Genomic DNA, 27,961 nt, shown 5'->3' with positions numbered 1-27,961 from the left:
TCGTTAACAAAAATAATGGATGAAGTTAACCCAGTAGACTAAAATGACAACGGTGAAACCTTTTTGGACCCATATGCGAAAAATGAAACATTTGGACTAAACTGGCAAAATGACCTAAACCACAGGGACTAAAATGACATTTAACTCTTATTATTTTTTACTCCAGGGACTTTATAGTTAAGTTGTATGCAAAACTAAAGTCAGGAGACTTATTTACCGATTTTGCACCTGTTATAATTTTGACAGTTAACCTATGATTTGCTTATTTATAGTTATAAAAACCTTTAGCTAAAAGGGGAACAGGAAAAACAACTTAAAAATCACTTTAAGTCTATTTTTTGATGCTTACATTCTCTTAAGTAGGTTTTTAAAGGCTTAGATAATTTTTTAATGGTATTTTTATAATCATAATTAGCCATTGATTCTTTATAAAGTGGACTAAAAATGTCTGCGTACCAACCACTTGACCCAACCTGACCTTTCTCGACCTGCTTCAACCCTTTCGTAAAAAATGACCCGTTTCAATCCTAAACACGTTGAACTTATTCCTCAACCCGCACATTTTGTCACCCTACAACGTAGTAATATTAGATTTGCATTTCGATATCATACTTACATAAGTAGGTTTTATACATTGATTAAAAAAACTACTATTTCTTATACATTAAGCCATTAAGGTTAATGGACTTTTTTGCTATCACATACAGTTTTTCCATGTTTTTTTTTTTTTTTTTTTTTTTTTTTTTTTTTTTTTTGTAATTAACCGATTGATGGAGTGCTTGGCTCTACAACTACCGTTACGCATACATCAACTGTCTGATTATCTTTATCACATACTCCATCTGCTGATTTGATGATAGTAATAATCTTGTGACAATCATTTTGTTCAGATTCTTTATCCAATATTTGTTCTTCTGGTGCCACTTTACCGTCAGTCGGAAGCTCTTTATCCTTGCTTTTACCCCACACAACCATATAAAGCCCCGCAACTATGACAATAGCTCCAAGAACCCTGTGAGAGCATAAATTAGATGTCAGATTTTTTTTTTTTTTGTTCATGTGTTAAGGTAAAATGATCAAGATTTGTCAAAAAAAAAAAAAAGAAATATTTACCTTCCTAGATATGTTTGCTCTGCTAGAATAATAGAGCCCATAACAGCTACAATTATCATACTCAACGGACTGAATGCCGTCACGAAAACAGGACCCCTATCTTTCATTATAATCCCTTGGATGTAATACGCAAGACCCGAACATATTATGCCCTGGATAGACATAAATATAAGTTTTATTATTCAAGCATAAAACCTTCTAAATGATTTGATTTATATTGAAATGATGGAATTTTTGTAATCACACCCGACGAAAGTTGGAGAATTAGTGTCTTGACTCGAACAATATTTTTTAGAGTGAATTTCAAAAATTGTCCTTTATCTTTATACTCATTTTCAGGCGCTGTCCTTTATGTTCAAAATTGACGAGTTTTATCCTTTATGTTTTCATATCATACACGTTTTGTCCTTTAGGCCTAACTTAGATAGTTTTTTAAGTTAAATTTGATCATATGCTTTGCACATAAGGGCATTTTTGTCAATTCAACGGTAGATTTACAGCTCAAAGCTTCTGTAACCTTTGAATTGACAAAAATGCCCTCATGTGCAAAACACATAACCAAATTTAACTGAAAAAACTAACTAGGTTAGGCCTAAAGGACAAAACGTGTATGATATGAAAACATAAAGGACAAAAATCGTCAATTTTAAACATAAAGGACATCGCCTGAAAATGGGTATAAAGATAAAGGACAATCCTTGAAATTCACTCTATTTTTTATTTGATTAGTGAAAGATCCTTACACTATAGAGCGTTGCTAGAAGAGTGGTATCCCACTTAATAGCCCAAACCGCATAATTCCCTCTCTCCATTACTAATGCTACTATTGATCCCTCAATTGAGCCCAAGAAGCAAATCCAAGCGGTTAATGATAGCGCAACCGGATAAGACTTTAGTGTAATTGCCTACAAATTACAATAAAAACATTTAGAAATTGTTGATACTTAATAGGGTAAAGGATCAAATAAAAATAATATTAACGTACGAAACGTACGCATTGAGGGAAAAAGCAAAAAGTGGCGGTGTCATTTTAGTAATTATCAGCAACTTCAAAATTACTGGGGAAAAAGCAAAAAGTGTCTTGTAGAGTAATTTTGAGCATCTGTAGAGTAATTTTGGGAAATGTAGGGTAATTATCAAATTACTCTAGTAGAGTAATTTTGACTTCTGTAGAGTAATTTTGGAAAATTTCTTGTAGAGTAATTTTGTTAGCATTTAGTTATGGGGTTTAGCTTTATGGTTTAGTTTTTAGCTTTTAGTTGGAGAGGGGGGGGGGGGGTTAGGTTTTTTTTAGCTTTTTGGGGGTGGGTGGGTGGGGTGGGGTGGGGGGTGGTTTAGTTTTTTTTAGGTTTTTTTTTTTTTTTTTTTTTTTGGGGGGGAGGGGTTAGTGTAATTTTGATAATTACCCTACACGACCAAAATTACTCTACCTGAACATTTACAAAATTACTCTACTAGAGTAATCTTGAAGTTGGTGATAATTACCAAAATGACACCGCCACTTTTTTGACTTTTCTTTCACTTCGTACATTTCGTACGTTTATTTTCACGTGAACTTAACTCTACTTAATAGTACTTAATTATCATGTCTATCAAACAATAAAAACATTTAGAAATTGTTGATACTTAATAGTACTTAATTATCATGTCTATCAAACATATAACTACTTCTTACTTGTAAAACCATGAAGCAAGCCCAACTAAAAATTCCAATTGTGATCATAATAGCACCCTTTAGAGAATGATGCAAATCTACCCCATTGTTTGTTACATTTCCGCTATGTCGTCCTTTTGTCCAAAATAGCTCTAAAACCGGGCCTTTAACCAGTGTCATAACCATGGCTCCTGCAATCGTTGTAATTGTTCCAACCACTTTCGCTTGGCTGCGAATACTCTTTAGGTTGACCACCTCTAGCCTGAGTCAACCAAACCAAAATTCTCCAACTTATTAAAAAACTACTCTTCACAAAAACTATTAATTAATGTGTATCTTATGATTATGGTTATAATAATTTAAACTTCAAATAAATCGACTTATGATGTTGTATGTGTTATTACTTATGTTTGAATAAAATAATTTTCCATAGTAAATTAATCGCGCATGTTAAGGGGCAGAATTTTGTGTTTAGCAGGGTAGGGTTTGCTATTCAGAAAGGGGTAGCGGCGCAACTTGTTGCTCGTCTACCTGCCATTAGTCTGTAATCGTCTCTGTTTAAAAGTGTTATGAAAGGTTCAAACTAGAATGGTTTTGCTATTATATTATTTGACCCGTTTGACATAAACACAACCTAAATCTACCCGTTCATAGGTAAACGGGCCACTTATAGTTTCTTTGATCCTTTCGGTAATACTGGTTTTATGTGCATGAATTTATCGTAAGTTCAAACAACATATACTGTGACACACGCGTTTTATTATTTGTTAACTTATTTTTTTTTTTTTTACCTTAGAATGCATGCAAGGACAAAAGTTATAGCAGGAAGAACATTGGACATTGAAACTGCAAATGTTGCTGTTGTAGCTTTCATTCCTAGAAAAAACAGATTCTGATCTATAACTGGCCTGTAAAACAAAAAACACAGATTAATTATTAAAGAGTTAATTACTGTTTTCGTCCCTGTGGTTTGTCAAAAATCACTATTTCAGTCCATTAGTTTAAAAATTGCGATTTCAGTCCCTGAGGTTTCACTTTCGTAACCATTTCAGTCCACCTCGTAACCATTTCAGTCCCTGTACTTACAGAATAAATGGGTTGGAATGGTTACGAAAGTGAAACCACAGGGACTGAAATGGTTACGAAAGTGAAACCATGGGGACTGAAATTGCAATTTTTAAACTAATGGACTGAAATAGTGATTCTTGACAACCACGGGGACGAAAACAGTAATTAACTCATAATAATCTTTTTCTTATTATTATTATTATTATTATTATTATTATTATTATTATTATTATTATTATTATTATTATTAACAAAAAATTGAACTTACTCCAACAGTGCAAGCAACATAAGCTTCATAAAAATCGATTTGGTCATCTTCGGCCTTATTTTCCTGTTACAAGTAGCGAAAATATGAACATAAATAAAGATTACAGTCTTAAACGGGTGCGTTTGTGATCGGTTGACACTTGTGGATGATCAATTCATTTGATTTGAGTATGCAGACATCGTTGAGTATTTATACGGTTAAAAAGTAACAGACACAACTAAATAAACACACACAATGTTTCCTAAACTAAATAAACACACACAATGTTTCCTAAAATATACAATGTTGACTTTCTTTTAAACACACTTTGACTTTTATTTGACTTCCTAAGTATTTATAATTTCTTGATTAAAAAAATCATTTTCAACAGTCTCTCCGAGAGAGAGAGAGAGAGAGAGAGAGAGAGAGAGAGAGAGAGAGAGAGAGAGTTACTTGTCTAGAACAAGGGCGAACGGGGCTATGACAATGGTGGCAACAACATGGCGATAAACGACGAATACATAGTTACTCATTCCTTCATTTAGAGCAACTTTAGAAAGAACACTCATTCCTGCAAACCCGAATTGCAAAAAAATGACTGCAAAAAAGGGTTTCCCCTTTCTAAAAAACTCACTCATTCGCTCACTCGCTACTTGCATACTCATCGCGATAGTTAATGACTTATGGTAGTTTATAACACTTGTGTTAATTGTGTGGAAATATGCTACCCTCTCATGCCTATTTATAGAAGACTTCAGCAGTGAGAATAATCATTTCTGATACTAATTTAGTAATTTGCATGCTTACCCATCCCCACCATATTATGCATGGCAGTTTCTTTTTTATAATTTCCTACTTTTGGAAATATATGTGACAAAATATCACCAACTTTTTATAATGATTATTTGATCCTTGCTTTGGTGTATAGTTATAACATTTAACATTTTTTGGCTGTTTTGCAGGACTACAAGGATTTGAGCCGTTAGCGATGACCGCTTTCAGGATTCTACTATATGATTTCGGTAAGTTTTTTCGGTTGACACGAATTGTTTTTTGCTAAGTTGTGATCTAAGAAAGTAATGAAGTTAACCCAACTTGAATTTATAATTTTGTTTTTATTTTAAAGCATGAGTTTTGAATTAATTTTTTGTTATATAATAGGAAATATGTTTTTTCATAGGAAGTCTAGGAAGTAGTTTTATCCGCGAGATTGTGTAATAAATGGCTAAGATTAAAAAAAAAAAGGAATGTCTGATTTGAACTAAGTGTAGTATGGTCCATCAAACATACGACATTTTTTTTTAAATTAAATCATAAAAATAAGCGTTTTTTATCTTTAAATATATTAAAAAAAAACAAGGACATGGTATGCCTAGTTCATTGTGTCTTTAAACATAATAAAGACACAATGACCTCGATATGACAAGTTCATTATGTTGAACAAACAGAATAAAAACACAATGAACATACCCATCTCATTGTGTTTTTCTAAACACAATAACCTGTGTATGCCCACTTTATTATGTTTTCTTTTAACACATAAACAATCAAAAAGTCCAATTCGTGTGTTGAATTTGGGCGGTGGTGGCTGTAGTGGCATTGGTAGTGGATGGTGGTGGTCAGGGGGAATGAAGCGTACATAGGTGCTGGCTTTTTGAAATATAGGGTTATACGAGATTAATTGTAATGGACTCATCATCATCATACTCAGTAAATCTCACTAATAGCAAAGCTATGATAGGGTCTAAGGATGGTAAGATGTAGACAACATTACATCTACCCGTTGAAATATAAAGACTATTTTCAGTGAGACTCCTGGCTCTCAGTGAGACCCCCGACTCAGTAAAAATTTGCATCAAGCCTTGGACGTAAGGCACATAACTGTCAGTAATCAACACAAAGGCCGATTGGTGCATGTACCCATTTGTCTTTCGGCTATCAATGTCACCACGTGATGCATGATTAACTGTTCGCCGTTTTTAACATTATCTTCACGAAATTAGTAAAATAGCGTTAAAATTGATGCAATTTCACTTTTGTCACCGGAGCGCCCACATATATCTACCTATAATGCACACATTGCAAGCGGGACATATATTTATAACGTACTAAAATACATTTCTCCTTGTTTTTATAACTAGTAACAATCGGGTTTATTAACTTTGGTTAGTTTTTTTTTCCTGTCTAATATAAAACTTTATGTGTGACATTTACATGTATGAAAAATATATATTCTAAAAATAAAAATATATAACTTCCACCAAACGAGAGTGGGTATTATAATTTTTTATGATGCTAGTAATATTTGAGAATCCTACTCCTAATATTAATTTTAAATTAAGTGGATGAATGGATAAAACATCTTTAGAATAATGAACTCAGATATTTTATTTGGTAAAGTACCTGTAATGAAGTTGATAAACTAAAAGTCTTACTTTTCTCTTCCTTTGGCTGTGTACAAAAACCTTCCTTTGGCTTTGTTAAACTTTATGCTACGTTGTTGTCTCGTAGGCAGTGGGATAAAAAAGTATATACAATAACAAAATGTAATGTTTAAACTAAAAAATAAATAAAATAAAAAAGATGTGATTGGTTGGTGTGTAGTGAACCCTACCCGTCGCCTCCTTCACTCCTATTACTGCTTTGGCGGTAAATTATTGACCTCCTTTTGACTGTCGCCTAGTGTTGTTTTTCACTTGGATGGGTTTGACATAAAGCCTTAGATTTCCTCGCTTCCTGCATAGTTCCTGGTCCCGATGCTGGAAACATACTGAAGGGCGCGTCAGAGGAGTTACCTCTTCCTTTCCTTGGGGGGGGGGGGGGGGGGATTACCTACCCCGTCTTCGGTGTACTTTTTATTCTTTTTTTTAACGATAAATGTTACTATTACACAAATTTTTTATATTACTCATTTTGCTAGTTTTGAATTCTGGACTTCTTCTATAACAGACGTGTGCCTCTACCAAATGGGCTAGCCTCACATTTCTACTTTTTATTCTTTAGTTAAAGTTTTGGTCATCGTAATGTTATAATCTATAAACTCTGTTTATAATCATTTTAGCCCTTGAAATCGAACAACCAACATTCATTGAAGTGGTAATAAGAGCATCTCCAAAGGTTGGTTCAGGTTGTATAAGAAATAACAATAACCATACCCAGTAAATCCCATAAATAGCAAAGTTACTTATAGGGTCTGGGGAGGGTGGGATGTAGACCAGGGCCGGCCATAAGCATGTGCGGGGTGGGCGACGGCTCAGGGCAAAAAACGTAGAAGGGCCCGTACATTTTTTAGAAGCATAAATATAAAAGATCTGGAGGGAACCCATAAATATAATTAGAGATGAAGCCTCATTTAAAAAAATAATTACAGCCTAGTGGAAAGGCCCCTTGTTTCCAACCAGATGGTGGCTGGTTCGAGTCCCTTTTGTATATTTTTTTTAAGATTAATGTCTAGTTTGTTCATGGGTTCCAATGAACTTGGTGTATTAGGAATTAATTGTAATAGATTATACTGCACTTATGCCTTTCTTATTAGGAATTAACTATAACAACTCATGTATCAATGTTTTTGTTTTCTTATTTTCTGTTTATCATTGCTTTTAATTAATAATTATATTTTAGATCAAATAAAGAATTGTACAAGTTCAAGCAAGATCGTATTTGTAAAGCAGATAAGTGTGAATTAAAGGCTATGTCGGCACCAACCATAGTTGAACCGGTTGTCGACTGCCCTTCTAAAGTTCAGGTGTTGGGTTCGAGTGTACATGCTAGGCGTTTTTTCGGTTCAGTGGGCTTACTTTGTTTCTCGCTATTTCCTTATTTATTGCAAAAGGTTATGTCAGGCCCGGTTTTTTTAATCTCGCTCAGGGCCCAAAATCTTTTTAGCATTTTCGGAGACGACCCTGATGTAGACAGACTTTGCCTCTATCCATAGGGATAGAGAGACTGCTTCCAGAGAGACCCTAGGCTCCAAAACGAACAGCATACCAACACACCAAGTCAAAGAATATAGAAATAGGAAGCCACCAATACCAAGAAAGTGATCAGAGTGACACAATATAATATAAATCATGTATAATAGCATACAACATCATTTGAGCATAAACACAAGAAGGAAATCACTGGTAAAGTCACTTAAGAAAAACCTACATCCCTAAAATACACTTAAGACCTTACTGCAATATCCTCTAGAAGTCCTTAACCTTAACCTTAACCCTAATCCTACGCCTCTACGAAGTCCTATCTTGGACCATGTCCTCAAAAGATGTAACTCTAGTAAACCATGCCTAATCTGCTCATCCCATGTCAGTTCGGGTTTGCCTCTTCCTATCATCCCCTCCACAATAAGAGTTTTCACTACTCTAACTGGTGTCGTCGTTTGTCTCCGCTTCACATGCCCAAACCATCTCAATCTCCCCTCTTTAATCTTATCAGATATACTAGTCACTCCTAATCTTTCCCTAAAAACCTCATTTGTTATCCGATCTAACCTCGTGTGTCCACACATCCACCTCAGCATCCTCATCTCTGCTACCTCCATCTTGCGCTTGTGTCTTCTTGATAGCCCAACAGTCTGTTCCATATAGCATAGTGGGCCTAACTGCTACCCTGTAAAATTTCCCTTTTCGTTTAGTTGGGAACCTCCTATCGCACAATACCCCACTGGTTGCCCTCCATCTACACCAGCCAGCCTGTATGCGATGGGTTACATCACTATCTATGTCACCATCTCTTTGTACAAACGACCCCAAATACTTAAATTTAGTTGCCTGGGGGACCAATTGATCCTCAATAGTGATTTGGATGTCATCATCATCGGCTACACCACTGAAATCACAGTGTAGATACTCAGTCTTAGATCGACTAATCCTTAGGCCCTTGCCCTCTAAAGCTACTCGCCACTCCTCTACCCTCGCGTTCAGGCACTGTTTAGTCTCTGCAATCAACACAATATCGTCTGCAAAAAGCATGCACCAGGGAACTGTCTCCTCAATCAACTTGGACAACTCATCCAAGACAATCGCAAAAAGAAAAGGGCTCAACGCAAACCCTTGGTGGAGTCCTACCTCAACAAGGAAAAAGTTTGTATCTCCACAGGAAAGAAGGTTGTATAAGAAACAAACTTGCCATATCATTTCAATAAGAAACATCAAAATAATCATTTCTTTTTTCCTAAAGGGCAAAATGGTTAGATTTTTTTTAATTTGTTATAATAAAACGTTAAAAGACTATTTTTCCCTTTATTAAAAGAGAGGAAAAAGACAGAAAAGTTGGATGTTAACTGAAAAATCTAACCAGATTTTGATTTTGGATGAAAATAACAACAAAATTGAAACCACAAGGACCCAGATTCAAAAGATTTGAGTTTTGGACTAATGTGACAAAATTGACCAAACCTCAGAGATCATTTTGACAGTTTACTCTAAAATCGTGCTATAAAAGAATTCTTAAACCTTATCTGTATCTTTAATATTATATGGAAATGAATATGGTACCCTTAAATATACTAATTCATTAGTCATTTCTCTTAATAAAATTATAAGGTTAGGGAATCATATCTATGAGGCTTTGAGAAGATGAGCATTTTTTTTTTAAATAAAATGATAATATTTAGTTGAATTATATGGATAAGGATAAGTAACTTATTGTGAATGCTATTAATTATGTTACTTGGTCAAAAAAAGGGTTTAGAGTCAGGGGTATGTGTTTCTATGAGATAGAGGAAAGGTTTGTCGTCATACACCGTTCTCATACTTTATCAATAGCTTTGTCTACGAGTAAAATTTTACTGGGTACAGTTATTTGTTTTGTTTGTAATAGTATTATGAAAATAATAGTAGAAGTAAAATAGGATGGTAATGGTAGTCCCTAGTTTTCGTTCTGTGGTTTTAAACTTTGTGTAAGTTTTTTATCCATAAACTTTGTTTAGGGTGTAAGGGGTGCTCACCTAAGGGTGAACGGGGCGTCTTCGGTGAGTGGTTGCGGTGATAGGTTTCCCCGATCGGGAACACCGCCGCCATCAAAGCGGGGTCCCGATTCGGGGTGTATATTGGGCGTGGGTTCACCGATGGAGGAGAGGGGAAAGGTGTGGGGCCAGCCCACTTTCAACCAATCAAAGCTTTTCTTTGTTTTTTTTTTTTTTGAATAAAAAAATAAGGGGAGTTAAGAGGGGAGTGGCGCCATCAAATGGGGGTGTTAGGGGAGTTTAAGAGGGGAGTTGACGTGGCACACGGGGATTGGTTTGGCGTAAGAGAGGGGACTCACCTATTAGGTGAGCACCCCCTTCACCCTAAGAAGTGAGTCCCCTCTCTTACGCCCAACCAATCCTCGTGTGCCACGTCAACTCCACTCTTAAACTCCCCTAACACCCTAAATTGATGGCGGCACTCCCCTCTTAGGTGACTTGGTTTTTATTAAATTAAAAAAAAAAAGCATTGATTGGTCCCCTCTCCCTCTCTCCTCCCTCTCTCCTCCCCCTCTCTTCGGTGAGCCGCCACCGGTTTGTTGCCTCTCTCTTGGTCACCGATATGTTGGCGGTGCATTCCCTCATCAGCAAGAGGGGTCACCGATGGGAAATCGGTGAGCACCCCGTTCAGCCTTATAAAGTGGTTATCGCATTCAAGAGTCAACATGTAGTGAGCTGTCATTTTTCTTATATTTTTCTATTACTATAAAGTAATTCTTTTTTTTTTTTTTTAATTTTTCTATTGCTATAAAGTAATTCTTGTATTAGTTGTAGTAATAATAGTAACTGTAGATACTAGATGGTAAACCCCATTTTTATTGGTCTAGTTAAAACTTTGTTTATTGCAATGAATAAACTTTGTTTATGTTCATTTTCAGCCCTTTTTTATGTTGGTGGTTGTGATCTAGGTTCGACTCCCACTCTCTCCATTATTTCTGTGACATCCATGTGAAGGGCGAATATGGGTGGCGACAGTTTGTCATGGATGGGAGACAATGTTTTACCGATTATTCCACTGTCGTGCCTTCGGACGGGCGAAGGTCGGGTTTCCGTGCATCTGGGAGACCTAAGGGGCTGGCGGCGGTCGAGTAGTCAACCTTGGCCATAACGCCTTGTGTCACGGTGGTTGGCACGTCGTTCCTTGCCGTTCAAAAAAAACACAAGTGGTGATTCAAATGTCAAAGCGATTGGAGTTAAGGTGTTGTTCCACTTGAGACAAAGAGTTTGAGCCCCACAGAAGACGAATTAGTGTAAAAAAAAAAGAATGTTGTTCAAATGAAAAGTTAAGTGGCGCCAAATCAACCGATAACGTTGATGATAACTCTCACCACGAAACCGTCGCAAATACTGATCCTATGAATACATATTGTGTTTGGTGTAAGTGTAAATTATTGCCATTAAGATAGTGGTGGAGTGGTTGGGGAAAAACTTGGTGTTCCTTGTGACCCAGGTTTGACTCCCACTTTCCCCATTATTTTTTGCGGCATCCGGGTATAAAATGATAATCAAAAGCATTCATGAGTTTTATTGATTTTGTTCATCTGATACAACCACAACCATTTGGTTAAATACAATGAAGAAAACCAAAGAAAAGGAAAGGCTAAGATTAAGGAGCCGTGAAAGGGAAGGCAATCAATTAGAGGAAAATATGGAATAAGATCAATTCCAATACTCCCCCTCAAGTTGGAACGTGTAGGTCTCGAGTTCCCAACTTGCCTAGTAAGAACCGAAGTTGTTGAGCGCCTAATCCTTTGGTGAGAAGATCAGCAAGTTGCATTTTGGTGTCAATGGAAAAGGTTTGAACTTCTTTGGAATCAATTCTTTCGCGAACGAAGTAGCAATCCATTTCAACATGCTTAGTTCGTTCGTGAAAAACCGGATTATTTGCAATGTGCCGAGCAGCTTGGTTGTCACAGAATAATGGAGTTGGGCTAGCGGAAGCGACATCGAGCTCTTATAAAAGCCACCGAACCCATAAGACTTCACTAACAGTGGATGCCATAGATCTATATTCTGCCTCTACCGAGGAGCGGGATACAACAGATTGCTTCTTTGTTTTCCATGAAATTGGTGCTCCACCCAAAAGAAGCACATAACCGGTTCTTGATCTTCGAGTGTATGGACACCCAAGCCAGTCTGAATCACAGTACGCGGTGAGGTTGTAACCTCCTGCTCGTGGAAATAGCACACCTTGGCCAGGAGTGGCCTTCAAATAACGGAGTATCCTATGTACCGCATCCATGTGAGACTGTCGTAGGTCTGCAACGAACTGAGATAAGATGTTTACCGTGTAGGCAATGTCTGGCCTTGTGGCTTGTAGGTAAAGAAGTCTTCCAACAACGCGACGATATCGAGTAGCATCAACTTTTGGTTCACTTTCACTACTATCCAGCTTATGATTTTGTTCCATAGGGATAGAGCTTGGTCTACACCCTTGCATCCCGCAATCATTGAGAATATCCAAGGTGTATTTTCGTTGGCTTAACACTAACCCTTCAGGAGTACGGGCAACTTCTATTCCAAGGAAATACTTTAGATTCCCGAGATCTTTGATGCTAAACCTTTTGTCAAGTTCACTTTTAGTGTGTTCTATTTTGGACGCGTCGTTACCAACGAGAATAACATCATCGACATAAATGAGGGCTGTCACGAAGCTATTGCCTTGTCGGTAAGTAAACAAAGAATGGTCAGCCTTAGATTGCTTGAAAGTAAGCTCCAGCAAAGCGTTGGTGAACTTCTGGTACCAATTTCTTGAGGCTTGTTTTAACCCATAAATCGACTTCCTTAATCGGCACACCTTCGTTTCTCCTGCTTTGACAAAGCCTTGGGGAACTTTCATATATACTTCTTCATCCAAGTCACCATGTAAAAATGCGTTGTTAACATCGAGTTGCTGAATTAACCAGTTTCTTTTGGCTGCTACGGCTAAGAGAGTACGGACTGTGACAAGTTTGGCAACCGGAGCAAAAGTGTCATGATAATCCACACCCTCCATTTGAGTAAAGCCCTTTGCCACTAGGCGTGCCTTGTACCTTTCAACATCTCCATTGGGCTTGTACTTGATGTTATAAACCCATTTCGAGTCAATGGCGTGTTTCCCATCAGGTAAATCTTCCAAAGTCCAAGTTGCATTTTCTTCTAGAGCTCGTATTTCTTTCTTCATAGCTTCAATCCACCGATTATCTTTGACAGCCTGATGGAAAAATTTCGGCTCATCGGTCGAATCGATTGTCGCTAAAAAGGCTTTGTGAGAAGCAGAAAAGTTATTATATGATACAAAATTAGATAAGGAGTGTACCGTTGAGGGGGCCTGAGTTGGTGCGGTTTGTGCATTGTCAACTGATGGGGGTAGCTTAACGATGTAGTCGTCAAGATGCTTTGGTTGTGAACGGTTTCGTTGTGGTCGACCTAGTTGGTCCTGTTCATCTGATAACTGTTCCTGGGCCCGAATCGATTGGTCTGATGATTCTTCTTGGACTTCATTGTTTTGATTTTCTACTTGTGGTTGTGGACCTTCAACTGTTGGGCTTTGGTTGATACCCACATTGTCACTAGCTTCGTGGGTTCCGAGAAAGTCGTTAGGGTCCATAGTTTCATGTGAATTCTCATCTTGAGCCACATGAAAGTAAGGATCGAACGGGTCTGTTAAATTTCCTATTTCACAAGGTAAATTTTCTGTTTCATAAACCTTGTCAAAAGGAAATTTGTCTTCAGGAAATCTCACATCTCTGGATATTATAATTTTCTTATTAACTATATCATAAATTTTGTAACCTTTTGTTCCTTGTGGGTACCCTAAAAACACCCCTGGTCTCCCCCTCTCTTCAAATTTGTCTCCTTTGGTTTCGGTGCTCCAATAATAAGCTAGACACCCAAAAACTCTCATAGAAGCATAGTCCGGTTTTTCATTGAAAATTACCTCGTAAGGTGTTTTATTTCCAATAACAGTGGAGGGTAAACGGTTAATGATGTAAGCAGCAGTTAAAACGCACTCTCCCCAAAATTTCTTAGGTAAATTTGCTTCAAACCTCAAGGCTCTAGCGATTTCAAGCAAATGTCTATGTTTTCTTTCGACTACCCCATTCTGTTGTGGGGTATGTGGACAAGTTGTTTCAAGCAAAATCCCTTGCTCATTGTAAAATTTTTGCATGTCATTCGAGGTGAATTCCCCACCATTGTCACTTCGAATCCTTTTGACTGATTTTCCGAATTGGGTTTTTATTAGTTTGTGAAAATATATTAAGTAATGACTAGCTTCATGCTTAAATTTTAAAAGAAAAACCCAAGTAGCTCTACTGAAATCATCAACTATGGTTAGAAAATAACTTGCCCCTGAAAAAGATGGGAATTGGTATTTTCCCCAAATATCACAATGCAGAAGTTCAAAACAATCCTTGGTTTTAATATTACTGCTTGTAAAAGGGTGTCTAGCATGTTTTGCTTTAGAGCAAGAATCATATACTTCATTAAAGGAACGATTGCCAAGAAAGTCTATGTGAGTAAGTTTGTTACCGGAAGCATGACCCAATCTTTTATGCCAAACATCCATTTTTGTCGTCATAGCTTTCTTTTCTCTTCTGAGCATCCCCATTCGGTATAGACCATTTTTGCACTCCCCCACACCAATCAAGTTCCTCGTGTGAAGTTTCTGCATTACACAAAAATCAGGAAAAAATGTTATGGCCGATTGCAGGTCTTTACATAATCTCCTGACCGATAAAAGATTACAAGTAAACTTAGGGATGTGTAAAACCCCTTTAATTCTGGTTCCTCCTGGTAAAACACATTCTCCTCTCCCTTCAACAGGTATCGCATTCCCATTAGGAATTACAACAGGGGATTCAAAATATCTTTTCGTTTTGTTCTCAAAAATGTCTGCAATATACGTGATGTGATCGGTGGAACCCGAGTCCATAATCCAATCGTCATCAACTTCATCTTTACTAGTTAGGTCTGGAATCCTGCTGGACTCAGACTCGATGCAGGCTGCCTTCGGTTTTAGTCCACCTCGCTTTCGGTTTCCCGGCCACCACACCGGATAACCTTTCCGTTTGAAACACCCGTCATATGAATGCCCATCCTTCCCGCAGAACGTACAGTGCTCGAGTATATTAACTTGTTCGGCATAATTTTGGATCAATTTATGCGGCTTTTGGCTCAGGGTTCCTTCACGACTCACTGGAACAGAAGATTTGAAGAATGGCGCCTCCATCAGATTTCTTGTCAACTGATATGGCTATTGGTCGGCTAGGGTTTGGTGAGTATGATTAATCCTGCTCTGATACCATATAAAATGATAATCAAAAGCATTCATGAGTTTTATTGATTTTGTTCATCTGATACAGCCACAACCATTTGGTTAAATACAATGAAGAAAACCAAAGAAAAGGAAAGGCTAAGATTAAGGAGCTGTGAAAGGGAAGGCAATCAATTAGAGGAAAATATGGAATAAGATCAATTCCAATAGGGTGAAGGGCGAATATAAGTGGCGTCGGTTCGTCTTGGATGGGAGGCGAGGTTTTACCGATTATTCCACTGTCATGCGTGAAGGTGGAGGTCGGGTTTTCGCGTATCTGGGAGAACCAAGGGGCTGGCGGGGGTCGAGTAGTCGACCTTGGCCACCGCGCCTGATGTCACGGTGGTTGGCACGTCGTTCCTTGCCGTTAAAAAAAGTGTAAATTATTAATACATAATTACAAATCTTATACTATATATAAAGTCAAGCTGTATAATTAATCTTAACATTTCATTTGGCTCTTGAAACCGAACAGCCTTTTAGTGAGGTGTTATTTTTCTTATTCTTTATACTCTTTAATAATATAATAGTTAAACTAATAGTACTAGAAGTAAAAATAATTATAATAGTAGTAGTGATAATAGATGGTAGTATGTAAACCCTTTTTTCATTCTTCAACCGACTATTGGGTATCATACAATAAATAAGGTACAATATTCTGTCTTTATTTTCTTACAAAATGGTATCGGTACTGTTGAGAATCCAAGTACCGATTTTGATGATATTTATAATATCATACTAGGGGGAATACCCGTGCGATGCACGACATGCATAATAGTTATTGGTTTTTTCTGAAACGACAGGGGGAAGGGTTGTAACTAACATAATAGTTATTGTCTTTATTTTGCCTTTTGAGACCACGCTATAACAGGTTAAACAGTACATGGGGAAGGGTTGTAAGTAACATGTTAACAACTTATTTATATCAAACAAAGTAAAACCACGTAATAATTGTTGAGATATAATAACCCAAAAGGCACCCATTGACTCAAGTGTTGTGACATTGCAGCATAGCTTCTACATGGATTTTCATTTAGCAAGCAATGCATTTGTCCATTCAAAGAATTTTGGGCACTCCATAACAAAACCAGATATCGTTTATAATGGTTCGTTTCGGTATACATGCATTCGATATACCAATCAACACCGGTTTTACATGGATTAAAACCATTAAAAACCAAACCTTGGTACCCATGTTCGAACAGTATCAATTCGGGTAATCACGGTAGTTAAAGTTGCTAGGCAAAGTTACTATTTGTCGTAGTCACTACTAACATCACCGGTTAATACTAAGAGAATAATTTCTAGCGATTATTAGTTCATGCTTCCTACTATAAACTTTTGTCCCTTGGGCCCTGTGCGTTTCCCCTTTGAACCCACTTCAAGCACGTAGCCCACACGGACCACACCTTTCATAAATTAATTACACTAAAATCACCAACACTTGTAAGCATGCATAATTTGAATCAATAACATTTCCATTTAAAGTGACAGTATATAACCATATATAATATAAAAAAGTTGATGCATATAAAAATAGTTCAACTACTGGATATGAACATCAACTTTATGGGTGAGGTCATGCATATCTCTATATACTTGATGAGGTCAAAGTCAAATGCTTGATCATAGGCTAAGCTTGTGCAGAAAGTATTAATTAAAAAAAATCTACGAATCTGTCTGCTCAATGGTGTATGCCTGGATGTTCAAAAACAAAATAATAAAATATCACTTTTTGAACCAATTTTGACATCTAAATCAATTGTAGGCTAAGCTTGTGCAAAAAACTGTTTACGGCAACCTTACCCAGCCAATTTTGACCCGTACCAAAATGACTTGTTTTGGCATGTTACTAAACACGTTTGAAAACTGCCATTGTAAACTCACTTGATTTTTAAGTTGGGCTCAACTTGGGATGCCTCTGGCATTAGCAATTCTAGTAAGTATCCCAAACTTCTGGCAGCCATATCTTCAATCGCCTTTTTAATAAACTATACCTGTAACATTAGGAATGGTTAACTATTGATCATGGCTAATAGCAAACAGCTGCCCAGAAAGAGATCTTCATGCCCTCAATTTTCAAAAGTTTTTCAATAGCATACATCACATTACATTTATTCTTGGTAATCAGAAATCACGGCATCTGCTTCCAAATGATGAATGCCCAACACAAGTTCCAAATTCTTCCATCGTTAAACCCACATACCATCCTTTGAACCTCATCTATAGCAAAAAGTCAAAAATAAAAATTTTACAAACAATATCCAAACTAATAGTGCTTAGTAACATATAATATTATGTAATAAAACATTTTTTATAAACATATCACAAAATTTATAAAGTTTGTGTGAGAATACATGGCAATTTATATGCTTAATGCTTTAAAACATATAATTGTATTTCAATAAAGGATAATAAAAAATAGAACGGGTCAAAACAGGTTCGGGTCAGAATAGGTTAATTTAAGCAAGTTACTGGTGAAGAGTCTTTAAGCAAGTAAGTTACTTTGTTCTGGCTGTCATGTTGGCCATGTCGATTGTGTGCGGAACTCAGCAAGAGTACCATAAAGGATGTTCACTTGATTAAAAAAAATCAACAACTGCAGATAACAAAATATGAACAAAACAGTAATTACAAAAATTAGTAATCATATGCTAATTTACATGATAAATCATTGAAGATCGTTACCATTAATTGCCAGCCATTCGTTAAGATCTTCTCCAGGAGGTAGGCAAACAACTTCCGTCAAATATCCACTACCCAAAGTTGCATCAATGTGTTTTTTAAGTTGTGCGCCCTGAACACGTACGTATATCCGAGCACTCTTTTCTGGCCAAAAAGTCTTCTGGTTTCTACAAACATAAACGTGAAAAGATCATTTGGCACTCTTGATCTGCTAACCAATAACTTGCCTTGCAAAACAACAAATACGATAATTACTCAAGATTTGTAGGTAAAACTTTTTAAGATATATAAGCATCACTAAGGTGCCAGCTTACATACCTTAGCCATATGTGAATATGAGAGATGTAGATTTCTAAAGTGATTTTTCCCATAAAAGAAACTCGCATTAAAGCTCAAGTAATAAAAAGGCCGGACAAAGAATTATTAATCAGGAAGAATCAGTACTCACGCCAAAGTGTAAGGTTGTAACTGCGGAACCATTGGGTGACATTCCAAAGGCTTATACACACACTATAAGCACACAAAAAAAAGAATCAGAACCGTAAGAAGTACAAAAAGTTAATATATCTTTGCACATAAAAAAAAGAATCAGTACTCACGCCCAAGCTTCAGTTATAGAGCTCGAGTTGGCTAGCCTGTGTAAATGAGCTTACTACTTAAGTATTAACCCAATTTCGATTCAAATAGTGTTCAATCATCACAACCTCTTGTAGTTTTGAATTTCAAATCAAGAAAGTATTAGGTTCAACCAGATAAAAAGGCATAATCATTTTAACGTGGGTATTTCAGGAAACTAAAACGGATCAGATAACACCTCCTAATAACAAAACCTTTACTGGAACAATCGTGTATACCAACCTGCAAAACATAGATAAACGTTGATTTCTTATAAATCGAAATGGAAAACCAATATTAATGGACTAATAATAAGTGGATGTAAACAAAAAAAGAAAACAAAACCCTTTATTGGACATGGTAAGCCGAAGAACCCTATGTCCCTGCAAAAACAATGGATTCGTAATCAGCTTAATATATCATTGGTTGGGGAGAGAGCAAATATACATAAAGCATTCGTTGCAGACGATGTTAGAATTGAACGAAGGGGCGATTCACATCCACCATACGGTATACTTAAACACCGATTACAGCTTCAAAACACAGGTATAGATTAGTCTCATTCGATTATCATCATTACCGAACATAATCAAATCCAAAAACATACCTCTGTAAGTCTCAATCGGAACCCTAGATGGAAGATTTGGGAATTTGGAAGTAGAAGATGATGATGAAGATGTGCTTTGGTCTTGTCTTTTGTGCGTTTGGATGATAAAGGGTTTCACAATTACTGACATTCAATTGAATAACCATCAAAGTCCCTTCCTCTGCTTGCCTGTTCTCATTCCCCCCATTCTCTTTCTGGCGATCTATGCCTGATTCTCTCTCTATATGTATTAATTGAGCATGAATTGAAGCAGGGTTGAAGGAATTGAATCGATTAGAAACAGATGCATTCAATCGCCGATATAGGAGTCTGAAATCCCCCAATTACCCTTTTAGTGTCTTAAAATTTTGGATGAAATGGCTTACACATCCTTGTACGTAATGCTTCACAACTTGTAAAAATAGTAAAATTACAATTTGGTACATCACTTCTTCTTTTTAATATATTATAGATATAGATTATTAAGTAAAGTAAATTAAATGCAATTAATAGGATTTTTATAGGCTAGTGCATTTAAAACAACCATAAATTTTGGTTTTAAAATAGAACATATAACTAAACTTTAGAATATATATAGATTTTATAATTAATAATATCTTAAATTAATTAGAGAGCGAAAGCCTGTTAAAACCCAAACTAGATTTTTCCGTCAATGATCCAATTACAATTCATTTAAATAATTACACAAACCACAACCATAGGGTGTTAGATATTTATACCTTTGATGATCACAAAAAGTCTCACATGATGGATTCGACAAACGTCACGCTAGCTGACACGATCACGAAACACCCAAAACGAGGCACGCTCGAAGACTGCTCCGGCGACCATGACACATGAGCGACGGTGACGGCTCTAGCCACGGCGCCGGTAGGATCACGGGTGCAGCCGTCATGGTCGTAGGCGCGGCAACGGTATCACAGGTGGCAACCGACGAGGTCGCGAGAAGTGGTGCCTCCACTATATATAACTCTCACTCTCTCCATATATATATAATGTAAGTATAAATAGGAAACCCACTTGATATGAGAAAACCATATGTAACAGTTTTTTTTTCATTTTTTGCAGGGTGGTTTTTATATATAATTTCATCATAGAAATAAAATAAAAAAATAAAAAAGCGCTTACAGGAAGTTTGTGTTACACACAACTCGTTTTTGTATTATACGCTAGCATTGTTACATACGTAACACACGTGGTAACACCAAATCCTTTTGTCGTTTGTTTTTTCAAAAGTGACAAAACAAAATATTAAAGCTATCATGGGGAGGATCATCAGAAAACTTATTATAATGAGAAAAACTAAAAACTTTACCAAAAAACGTGTAGGCCGCATGGGTAAGGGCTCGCGATCCGCAATGTAAAAATATTGTATTACACATATGTTATAAATAATATATTACACATACAATAATATTTTTTTCCAGTTTTTTTTTTTATTTTTTCGCATGACACATATGTGCAGTATATCCAAAAAAACATAATTTTTGAAAAAAGAAAAAATATATTATTGCATATATGTAATATATCATGTATTACACTTATGTAATACTACATATGTCTGCCATGAACCACATGTTTTTTCCAATATGGTCCGCAACGTTTTTTTCTCTGAGTTTTCAGGGTTTTGGAGTTTTCTAGTTGAACATTTCCATATATATGTATATATCTAGAGAGAGAGCAATGTTTTAGAATCTGGTTTTTATACCATATCGAATTTGGCTCAATAATATGGTTTAACCGGGGGTGTATCGGGCGATTCAACCGGTAAAACCAGCCGGTTTGAACCGGTTTTTAAAACACTGAGAGAGAGAGAGAGAGAGACACACTTTATCTATCACCCTACCACCGCCGCGATCGTTTGTAGAAATATTTCCGCACCATCGTCAGATGATGATGACAATTCACTTGAACTTGAAGAACTCATGGCAATATTGAGTTTTTTATGTCTTTGATATTGTGTGAGAAAAATGTTAGAAATGGTAAGGTATTTATAAAGGAATTTTTTTTTTTAAATAATGCCCCCAACGGCTAGCCTAACAGCTAGTTTGGTTTGGCCATTGAGAGCCCGTCATGTCAGCTTGCTAGACCCGCCACACGCCCGGCTTCAAACTCTCGCCCCTTGGGCCACGCCCCAACCCAAGCCCACACAGGTGGTGGCTTGGGCATTTTCCCCCAACCCGTGCCCCGTACCCCACAGTATTACTATATAGTCAGTCATTAAGAAAATATAAAAAGAATATGCCTCACTAATGTTGGCGGTTCATTTCGACAACCACTAAAATAAGGACTAAATGAAGTTTGTGGATTAAAACATAAGAGTATCAAGGTCAAGGAAAGCAACAATAATGATAAACTATTTAAAATAATGTATGTGAATTTAATAAACGACAAAATCTATATTTCGAGATGTTGTTTAACAGGAAGATGCAGCTAGAGAACTAGAGCTGGCAGTAGAAAACATTTCAACAATTTTAAAGAACCTAACATAAAAACCAACTTCAATACCCATTTTAAATTAAGCCCGTGACTTTTTTTACGTACCAATGTTCATTAGTAAAGGTTAAATCATTTTAAATTGGCTCAATAGTTTAAAATCAAACCCAACTAAGGTTTAAATCCATTTAAAATTGGCAATCTCGTCATGGGCCTAAATTTTTTCAAGGATTCTTAAAGACGGCTTCGGTGCACGCACTTGGAATGACAATTTTTCTTTGTTTTTGCATTTTTTACCACTTTAATTTTTTGTACAACAACACACATGAAATAAATTTACCTAGCTTCACATCCATTGAGGCAATGCAAACACAGTCTTTTAAGTGATCTTTTATTTAGGGTGTCAATGGAGTAACACCCCTCCTCCATCTGAGCTAGTTAACGCCCTCAACACTGCCATATGCTAGCCAAAGGGGGACGTCAGAAGGGGCTCCGCGAAGCTTTTAACAGGGAGGGAGAAAGATAGGGGCCATGGGTGGGGTCCACAGTCCACTTGTCTTCGCCAATCACATTCCTACAAAGACACACACACGGCTCGATTTTGGTGGTCCCCATTCAATTTACTGTTCACAACGGTAATATTATAAAAAATTTGACTTTTATTTTTAAAATTTCACAATATATATATCCTACCATTTTTACTCAAACCATATCATTTCTACCATCTATTCTTCATAAATTTTATAAACTCTATCATACTCACACAATGTTTCCCAACAATCAAAACGTTTGGGACCCCAACAATCCGTTTTGGGGTAATTTAGCAAACAACGAGCAAGAAGAACGATACCGAAGAGACCCGTGAACGGGTGCGATTAGGTATTATCCGATGCCACCTACCACCCCAACCTCCCCTCATCTGACAACGCCACCACAGCTTCCCGGGTTTTTTGGATACTATTCCGCATCACATTTTCCCCAAACCCAAAACATACCCCAAACCCAAAACATACCTGAAATCCAACCGACGATCGAGAAGGCACCGTAAGAAGGCCGAGAATATCGAACGTGCTCCAAAAAAGAATGAGAGGTGGACGCCTACCGAAGAACTTACATTGTCACAAGTATTTTGCCCTTCATTAAAAGGGAGGAAAAAGACAAAAAAAAACAAAAAAAAAAAAAAAAAACAAGATGTGAAGTGAAAAATGTGACCAAATGTTGCTTTTGGATGAAACTGACAATAAAACTGAAACCATATGGACTCAGATTCAAAAGGTTTGAGTTTTGGACTAAAATGCCGAAAGTGACCGAACTCAATGACCATTTTGACAGTTTACTTCACAAGAAGATAGCAAGCAACGTTTTTTATCTATTTGACCATTCTTTTTGGTTTTTTACTTGTTTTTGGTTTTTTTTTTCTTTTAAGTTCACTGAGGTGGTAATATACTAAGATATGTGGGTGGTAACACGTCAAGATCAAGATGATCAAAATAAAATTGACACTTTATTATAGTCTATACTGAACTATTAGTTGTACACTACTATAGAAATCATGTTATAAAACTTTTACAACAATGAGTACTGCTTTGAGCTTGGATATATATTGCTAACTCTATCTTATATTCCTATATATCAATATCAACTATTATCGCATCTTAATGCTATAAACCGGTTGGGTAACTTAAAAAAATAAAAAACGGTATTTGCACGGTACCCCTGACCGCAGAAAGCATTTCAGCTTTCCCAGGCTAGCGGCCCGCAACGCGGCCTGGCGGTGAGTCCCCCCACCGAGAGTGGACATCGAGTGCACAATTTAAATGCTAACGACCGGAGTCGAACCCGAGTCCCCACGGTGTATGCAGGGTGTGGTGGCCACTGGGCTGACACCCAGTGGTTCGGTTGGGTAACTTGTCAAGAAGTTTAGTTTACTTTTAACAGATTCTTTTTTTTTTAACCGCAAATTTGAATCACTGACGAACCATTGGAGTATTACCGTGCACCAGCGGGCAGCGGAACCACCCGATCATATCCATAAACTTTAACAAATTCAACTTATGTCGATTTTGCTTACTTTTTGGTTTTACCTATTTCGTCATTCGGAAGTAAAGTATAGGGTAAAATAAGCTTTTAACTCTACATGCTTATGAAAATATCACATTTATTTGCTTAGCTTAACAAAAAGTGATGAAAAGGTGATTGACTTTGGGGCATATGTTTTTTGATGATTTTTTTATACACAAAATATAAATTTAAAATGGCAACTACTACAATCTTACATATGTGTGATGAGATATAACAGTTGCACAAGAAAACAACATTTTAAACTACTACAATCTTACATATGTCTGATGAGATATAACACTTGCACAAGAAAACAACATTTTAAATTGTTGCAATCTTTATTGGCTACTTGCAATTCATGTGTAACATATTAAACTATATCTCTTACTAGACGTGCACGAGGGACTACGATTTGGTTTAATTTTAAGCAAAAGCGAAACTGATCAAGATTTTCTTCACACTCGTAACCTCTTCCTCCATTGTGGCATGGATTGCAAGTGTTAATGAAAAACATGCAAGTATGTAACACTTAAGTTAGGGGCTAAATGAGTTCATGCTTTTTGCATCACAGAATAAACTCTATTAGTTAACATGCATTGGTAAACACTAAAAGGTTTTATAAATGGTATCTTGTTTGGTATATATCTAAGTTCCCTACTCTTAGGAGCTCGCCTACATAGTTACCTTGTAAAAGTTTGCTAACAATACAATACAAACATGTAGTGGACCTTCGGGCGGCAGGTTTTCTCTGAAACTGGTGGCTTAGTGGCTCAGGGAAGCATCCAACTCTGAATGTTATGGAGAAGGAGATGCATTTGCTCGATTGAGAGCATCCCATGATGCTTATCCGGTGATTTAGTTGCCGTTCAAAAAAAAAATACAATACAAACATGTCTTTACTCACAAAATTCAAATTTAAAATATAAAATATAAATAATAAATCATGTGAGTTTAAAAAAATGGGTGTTTGGATTATGTGATTTAAAACTAGAGTAAATTACTTTTTGAGTCCCTGTGTTTTAGTGATTTTAACCACTTGAATTCAAAATCAAAAAGTTTAACGCCCTGAGTCCATTGTCATTTATTTTAGTGGTTTTAATCATTTGAGTCCACAATTGTTTGTTACGCCTTCGGCCTAATTCAAAATCAGGGATGCTTCGGCCTAAATAAGGCGACATGAAGGCGAAGTACCCACAATTGTTTGTTACGGCTTCAGCCTAATTTCGGGATGAAATTCCCTAAACAAGGGGAGGCTGTAACACCCCAGTGTTTCGAAATCAAAGTAAAAGTCAAGATTGAAGTCAAAGGAAGAAAAGATTGCTAATTGCAATCTGTCTCTCCTTGCTCAATTCCTGTTTTGACTTCTTTGACTTATAGTTAGTCTATTTTATGTTTTGCGCTAGTTGTATTATGTGGAGTAATTATTAAGAATCGCAGTAGTCGACGAATCGCAGTAGTCTATTTTATGTTTTGCGCTTTACGACTGTGAGCAATAGGAAGTAACAATGCGATAAAGTTATTTAAACGCCAATCGAACTAATCTAATCAACATCGCACTCGCAAACTTGAATTTCGCATTTTGGTTATTGTTATGCGTGTGTGTGCCTTATGTGTTAACTGTGCATGTTTATTTATGTTATGTGTGGTAATCAATCGAATCGCAATCGAACTCAATCGCAATCGAATCGCAAACGCAAAACGAATACGAAATAAGGATGATTGTATGTTGATATAGTATGATAATTAGTGGAGAAGAGATAGCACGAGATATGAGTAGTTGGGATTAAAAGTCATTTGACTAGGAAACTCCATCGCATCGCTCGCAATCGAAATCGAAACAGCAAAACTCGTCGCACCGAACACTCGAACCAGGCAACCGATCGATCAGGCAACCAGCCGATCGACCAGCCGTCCGGCCCGGACTGCCGTCCGATCGGACAGGCTGTCCAATCGAGCTGCCTGGTCGATCGGCCAGCCCTTTCCTCTTTTGGAACTCTATAAATACCCCTGTCACTTTCATCCTTTCTACTTTTGCTAACTCTCTGACCGAACAGCACGCTCTCCTCACCTTTTCTTTGATTTCTCTCGATTCCGGTAAGATCTCGTCCTAAATCTTGTACTTTCTTAATCTACACGCACTCCTACACCTTTCTATCTTTTGAATCCTAACTTTTAATCGTGAAATCATCAAGATTCAAGGTGTTCGAGGATGACGTCATCATGTGTTCTTGAAGAACTTCATGTTTTGGCCTCAATTCACCAAGAACAACTTAGATCTAACCGATTTCCACATAAACTAACAAAGATCTTTTATAAGATCTAAACATATACACAATAAAAAGGATTGAAAGAAGGTTTTCCAACTTTCTTTCAACTCTTTTACACTCAATGCACTCAAAACCAATAGAACCGGGCCTAGTTCTAGCCTTCTACTCATTCTTAGTGTTGTGCTAGTGCAAGATCTGGATTCTACTCACGAGACCACCGATTTCGGGTTAACCAAGAACGGTTGTCTTGAACCGGTTAACTGGTCGAACTAGGGTGATTCCTGTTTGATCGGATCACTTGGGTCAAGACAGGGCTCTGTTGGTTAACACGTTGTCACATCGTCTCGATAAAACGACAAACAATCAAAACAACCAAGTGTAATACGAACAGGACGACCAGGACGGGGTGCCGTCCGATCGGACTGCTGTCCGAACGGACAGCCACCCGAACGACCGGTCAGCCGAACGGCTTGCACCTTGGGTCCCACACTTAACCAACTTTATCTGAAGTTTGAGTATTGAACGAGCTGCTACTCGATCAGACTGCCATCCGACCGGATTGCCCTTCGGATCATGAGATACTTGGACTTTAACACTTAATCGATTTTTCAAACATGTTCAATGCACTAAGGATGCCACCCGACCGGACTACTGTCCAATCGAGTGACAACCTGCTGAGAACTTGTTCTTGCTAAAGTGCCTAACCGAACGGGTTGCCGGCCGATCGCACGACCGTCCGATCGACCGACCTAAAAGGTAGAGACACTTCAATGTTTTCAAAATACTACAACAAAAACTTCAAAAGCCAAACCATCTTACACAAACACATCCTTCCCAAAGGAAGAAACAATCCACTCGAACGGCCATCCGAGCGGACCGTCGTCCGAACGGACTATCAACCGCACGATCAGCTGTCCGATCGGACTGCCATCCGATCGACCAGCTGTTCGACCCACCAACACTTGCTCTCGTTTACGCGTTACTTATCGTTATGCTATCGAACTTGTAACACCCCTAAAATTCCACCTGCGGGAACCCCGCGAGGCGTGTTACGCACCAGAGTTCGAGCCACCAATCACATTGAACCAATGATAAATATTTAAATAAGTCATGACATTAATTACTAATATAAAATGTCAACATGTTATCAATTCTCAAAAGTTGTGTAGCGGAAGCATGTAATCGTTTAGCAATCATTTCATAATAATAACCAAAACTAATGTATCGTTTATAAGTGAATCCAAGAGTCTCGATCCATGACCACTCCAGCACTCCCAGATAGCAAGTCCATGTTCCAAGGTTAACGACCTACAAGCATGCAAACAAGTGTGTCAGACTACGCTGGTGAGTTCAAAGTGTTGCTTACGTGTTGTGTTACCAGTTATATGTTAATGCGATTCAATGATGCGTTACGATGTTGCTCAAGTTAGTTACCCTAGGGACCACGCCCTTACGTAACCGAGGAGTGTGCCTCTTAGCAACCCACTATGTTGTTCAGTTAGTTACCCTAGGGGAACCGCCCTTACGTAACCGAGGAGTGTGCCTCTAAACAACCATAGTGAAACCCAGATAATTAGTTCACCCCCGTCCTTACGGCCCGGTGTGAGGTTTCCCACCTAATAGCGCTATCAACTAATTACCCCCATTGCCCTCCAGGCAATAACCAAAACCGATTAAGTTGTTTACCCAATGTTTCCCTTCCAAATGTTTACCAGTTGTCCCAAACCACCGGGACGCATGCTTGAGAAAATGCAATGAACTCACCTGGGATTGCTCGGTATGATACACAATAGTTCAATTAAGCTACAAAGTGATCAACCACGTCCTATCACAGTTACCATACAAGTCAGGTTGAGTTCAAGTAAAGCACGTACGATTACACAGAGTTAACACGTTACGAACACGTATAGATCATGGCAACACTTAACAGTTAAACAATACATGTAA

At 37.4% G+C, this 27,961-nt stretch overlaps 1 protein-coding gene and 1 long non-coding RNA gene across 3 annotated transcripts; both read right to left on the bottom strand.

Moving 5' to 3' along the window:
- Nucleotides 1-759: 759 nt before the first annotated feature.
- LOC110932627 (WAT1-related protein At2g37460) lies at nucleotides 760-4,747 on the bottom strand. Its single transcript, XM_022175952.2, has 7 exons — nucleotides 4,536-4,747; nucleotides 4,104-4,166; nucleotides 3,559-3,675; nucleotides 2,789-3,029; nucleotides 1,857-2,018; nucleotides 1,114-1,265; nucleotides 760-1,012 (listed from the first exon to the last, which is right to left on the bottom strand). The coding sequence occupies exons 1-7, from the start codon at nucleotides 4,745-4,747 to the stop codon at nucleotides 760-762; spliced, it is 1,200 nt and encodes a 399-aa protein (XP_022031644.1).
- Nucleotides 4,748-16,852: 12,105 nt separating this feature from the next.
- Nucleotides 16,853-19,552, bottom strand: LOC110940348. Of its 2 annotated transcripts, none has more exons than XR_002593053.2 (9): nucleotides 19,251-19,552; nucleotides 18,989-19,026; nucleotides 18,628-18,886; nucleotides 18,347-18,538; nucleotides 18,032-18,195; nucleotides 17,849-17,942; nucleotides 17,456-17,566; nucleotides 17,231-17,340; nucleotides 16,853-17,041 (listed from the first exon to the last, which is right to left on the bottom strand). It is a non-coding gene; the product is annotated as an uncharacterized LOC110940348 (long non-coding RNA). The 2 variants fall into 2 exon arrangements; XR_002593047.2 differs by having other exon boundaries at nucleotides 18,477-18,538.
- Nucleotides 19,553-27,961: the final 8,409 nt, after the last annotated feature.

The sequence above is a fragment of the Helianthus annuus genome, chromosome 1 (assembly GCF_002127325.2).
Source record: "Helianthus annuus cultivar XRQ/B chromosome 1, HanXRQr2.0-SUNRISE, whole genome shotgun sequence".
NCBI classification, from domain to species: Eukaryota; Viridiplantae; Streptophyta; class Magnoliopsida; order Asterales; family Asteraceae; genus Helianthus; species Helianthus annuus.
This window is presented reverse-complemented; position numbering and strand designations above follow the sequence as displayed.

What these genes read in the sequence shown, in the direction of transcription:
- LOC110932627 (XM_022175952.2), bottom strand. Translation starts at nt 4,747, where the DNA reads ATGAGTATGCAAGTAGCGAGTGAGCGAATGAGTGAGTTTTTTAGAAAG. An exon ending in TTCGCCCTTGTTCTAGACAA is followed by an intron (nt 4,167 to 4,535) that starts GTAACTCTCTCT and finishes TACTTGTAACAG; the next exon opens with GAAAATAAGGCCGAAGATGA. An exon ending in CTTGCTTCATGGTTTTACAA is followed by an intron (nt 2,019 to 2,788) that starts GTAAGAAGTAGT and finishes TGTAATTTGTAG; the next exon opens with GCAATTACACTAAAGTCTTA.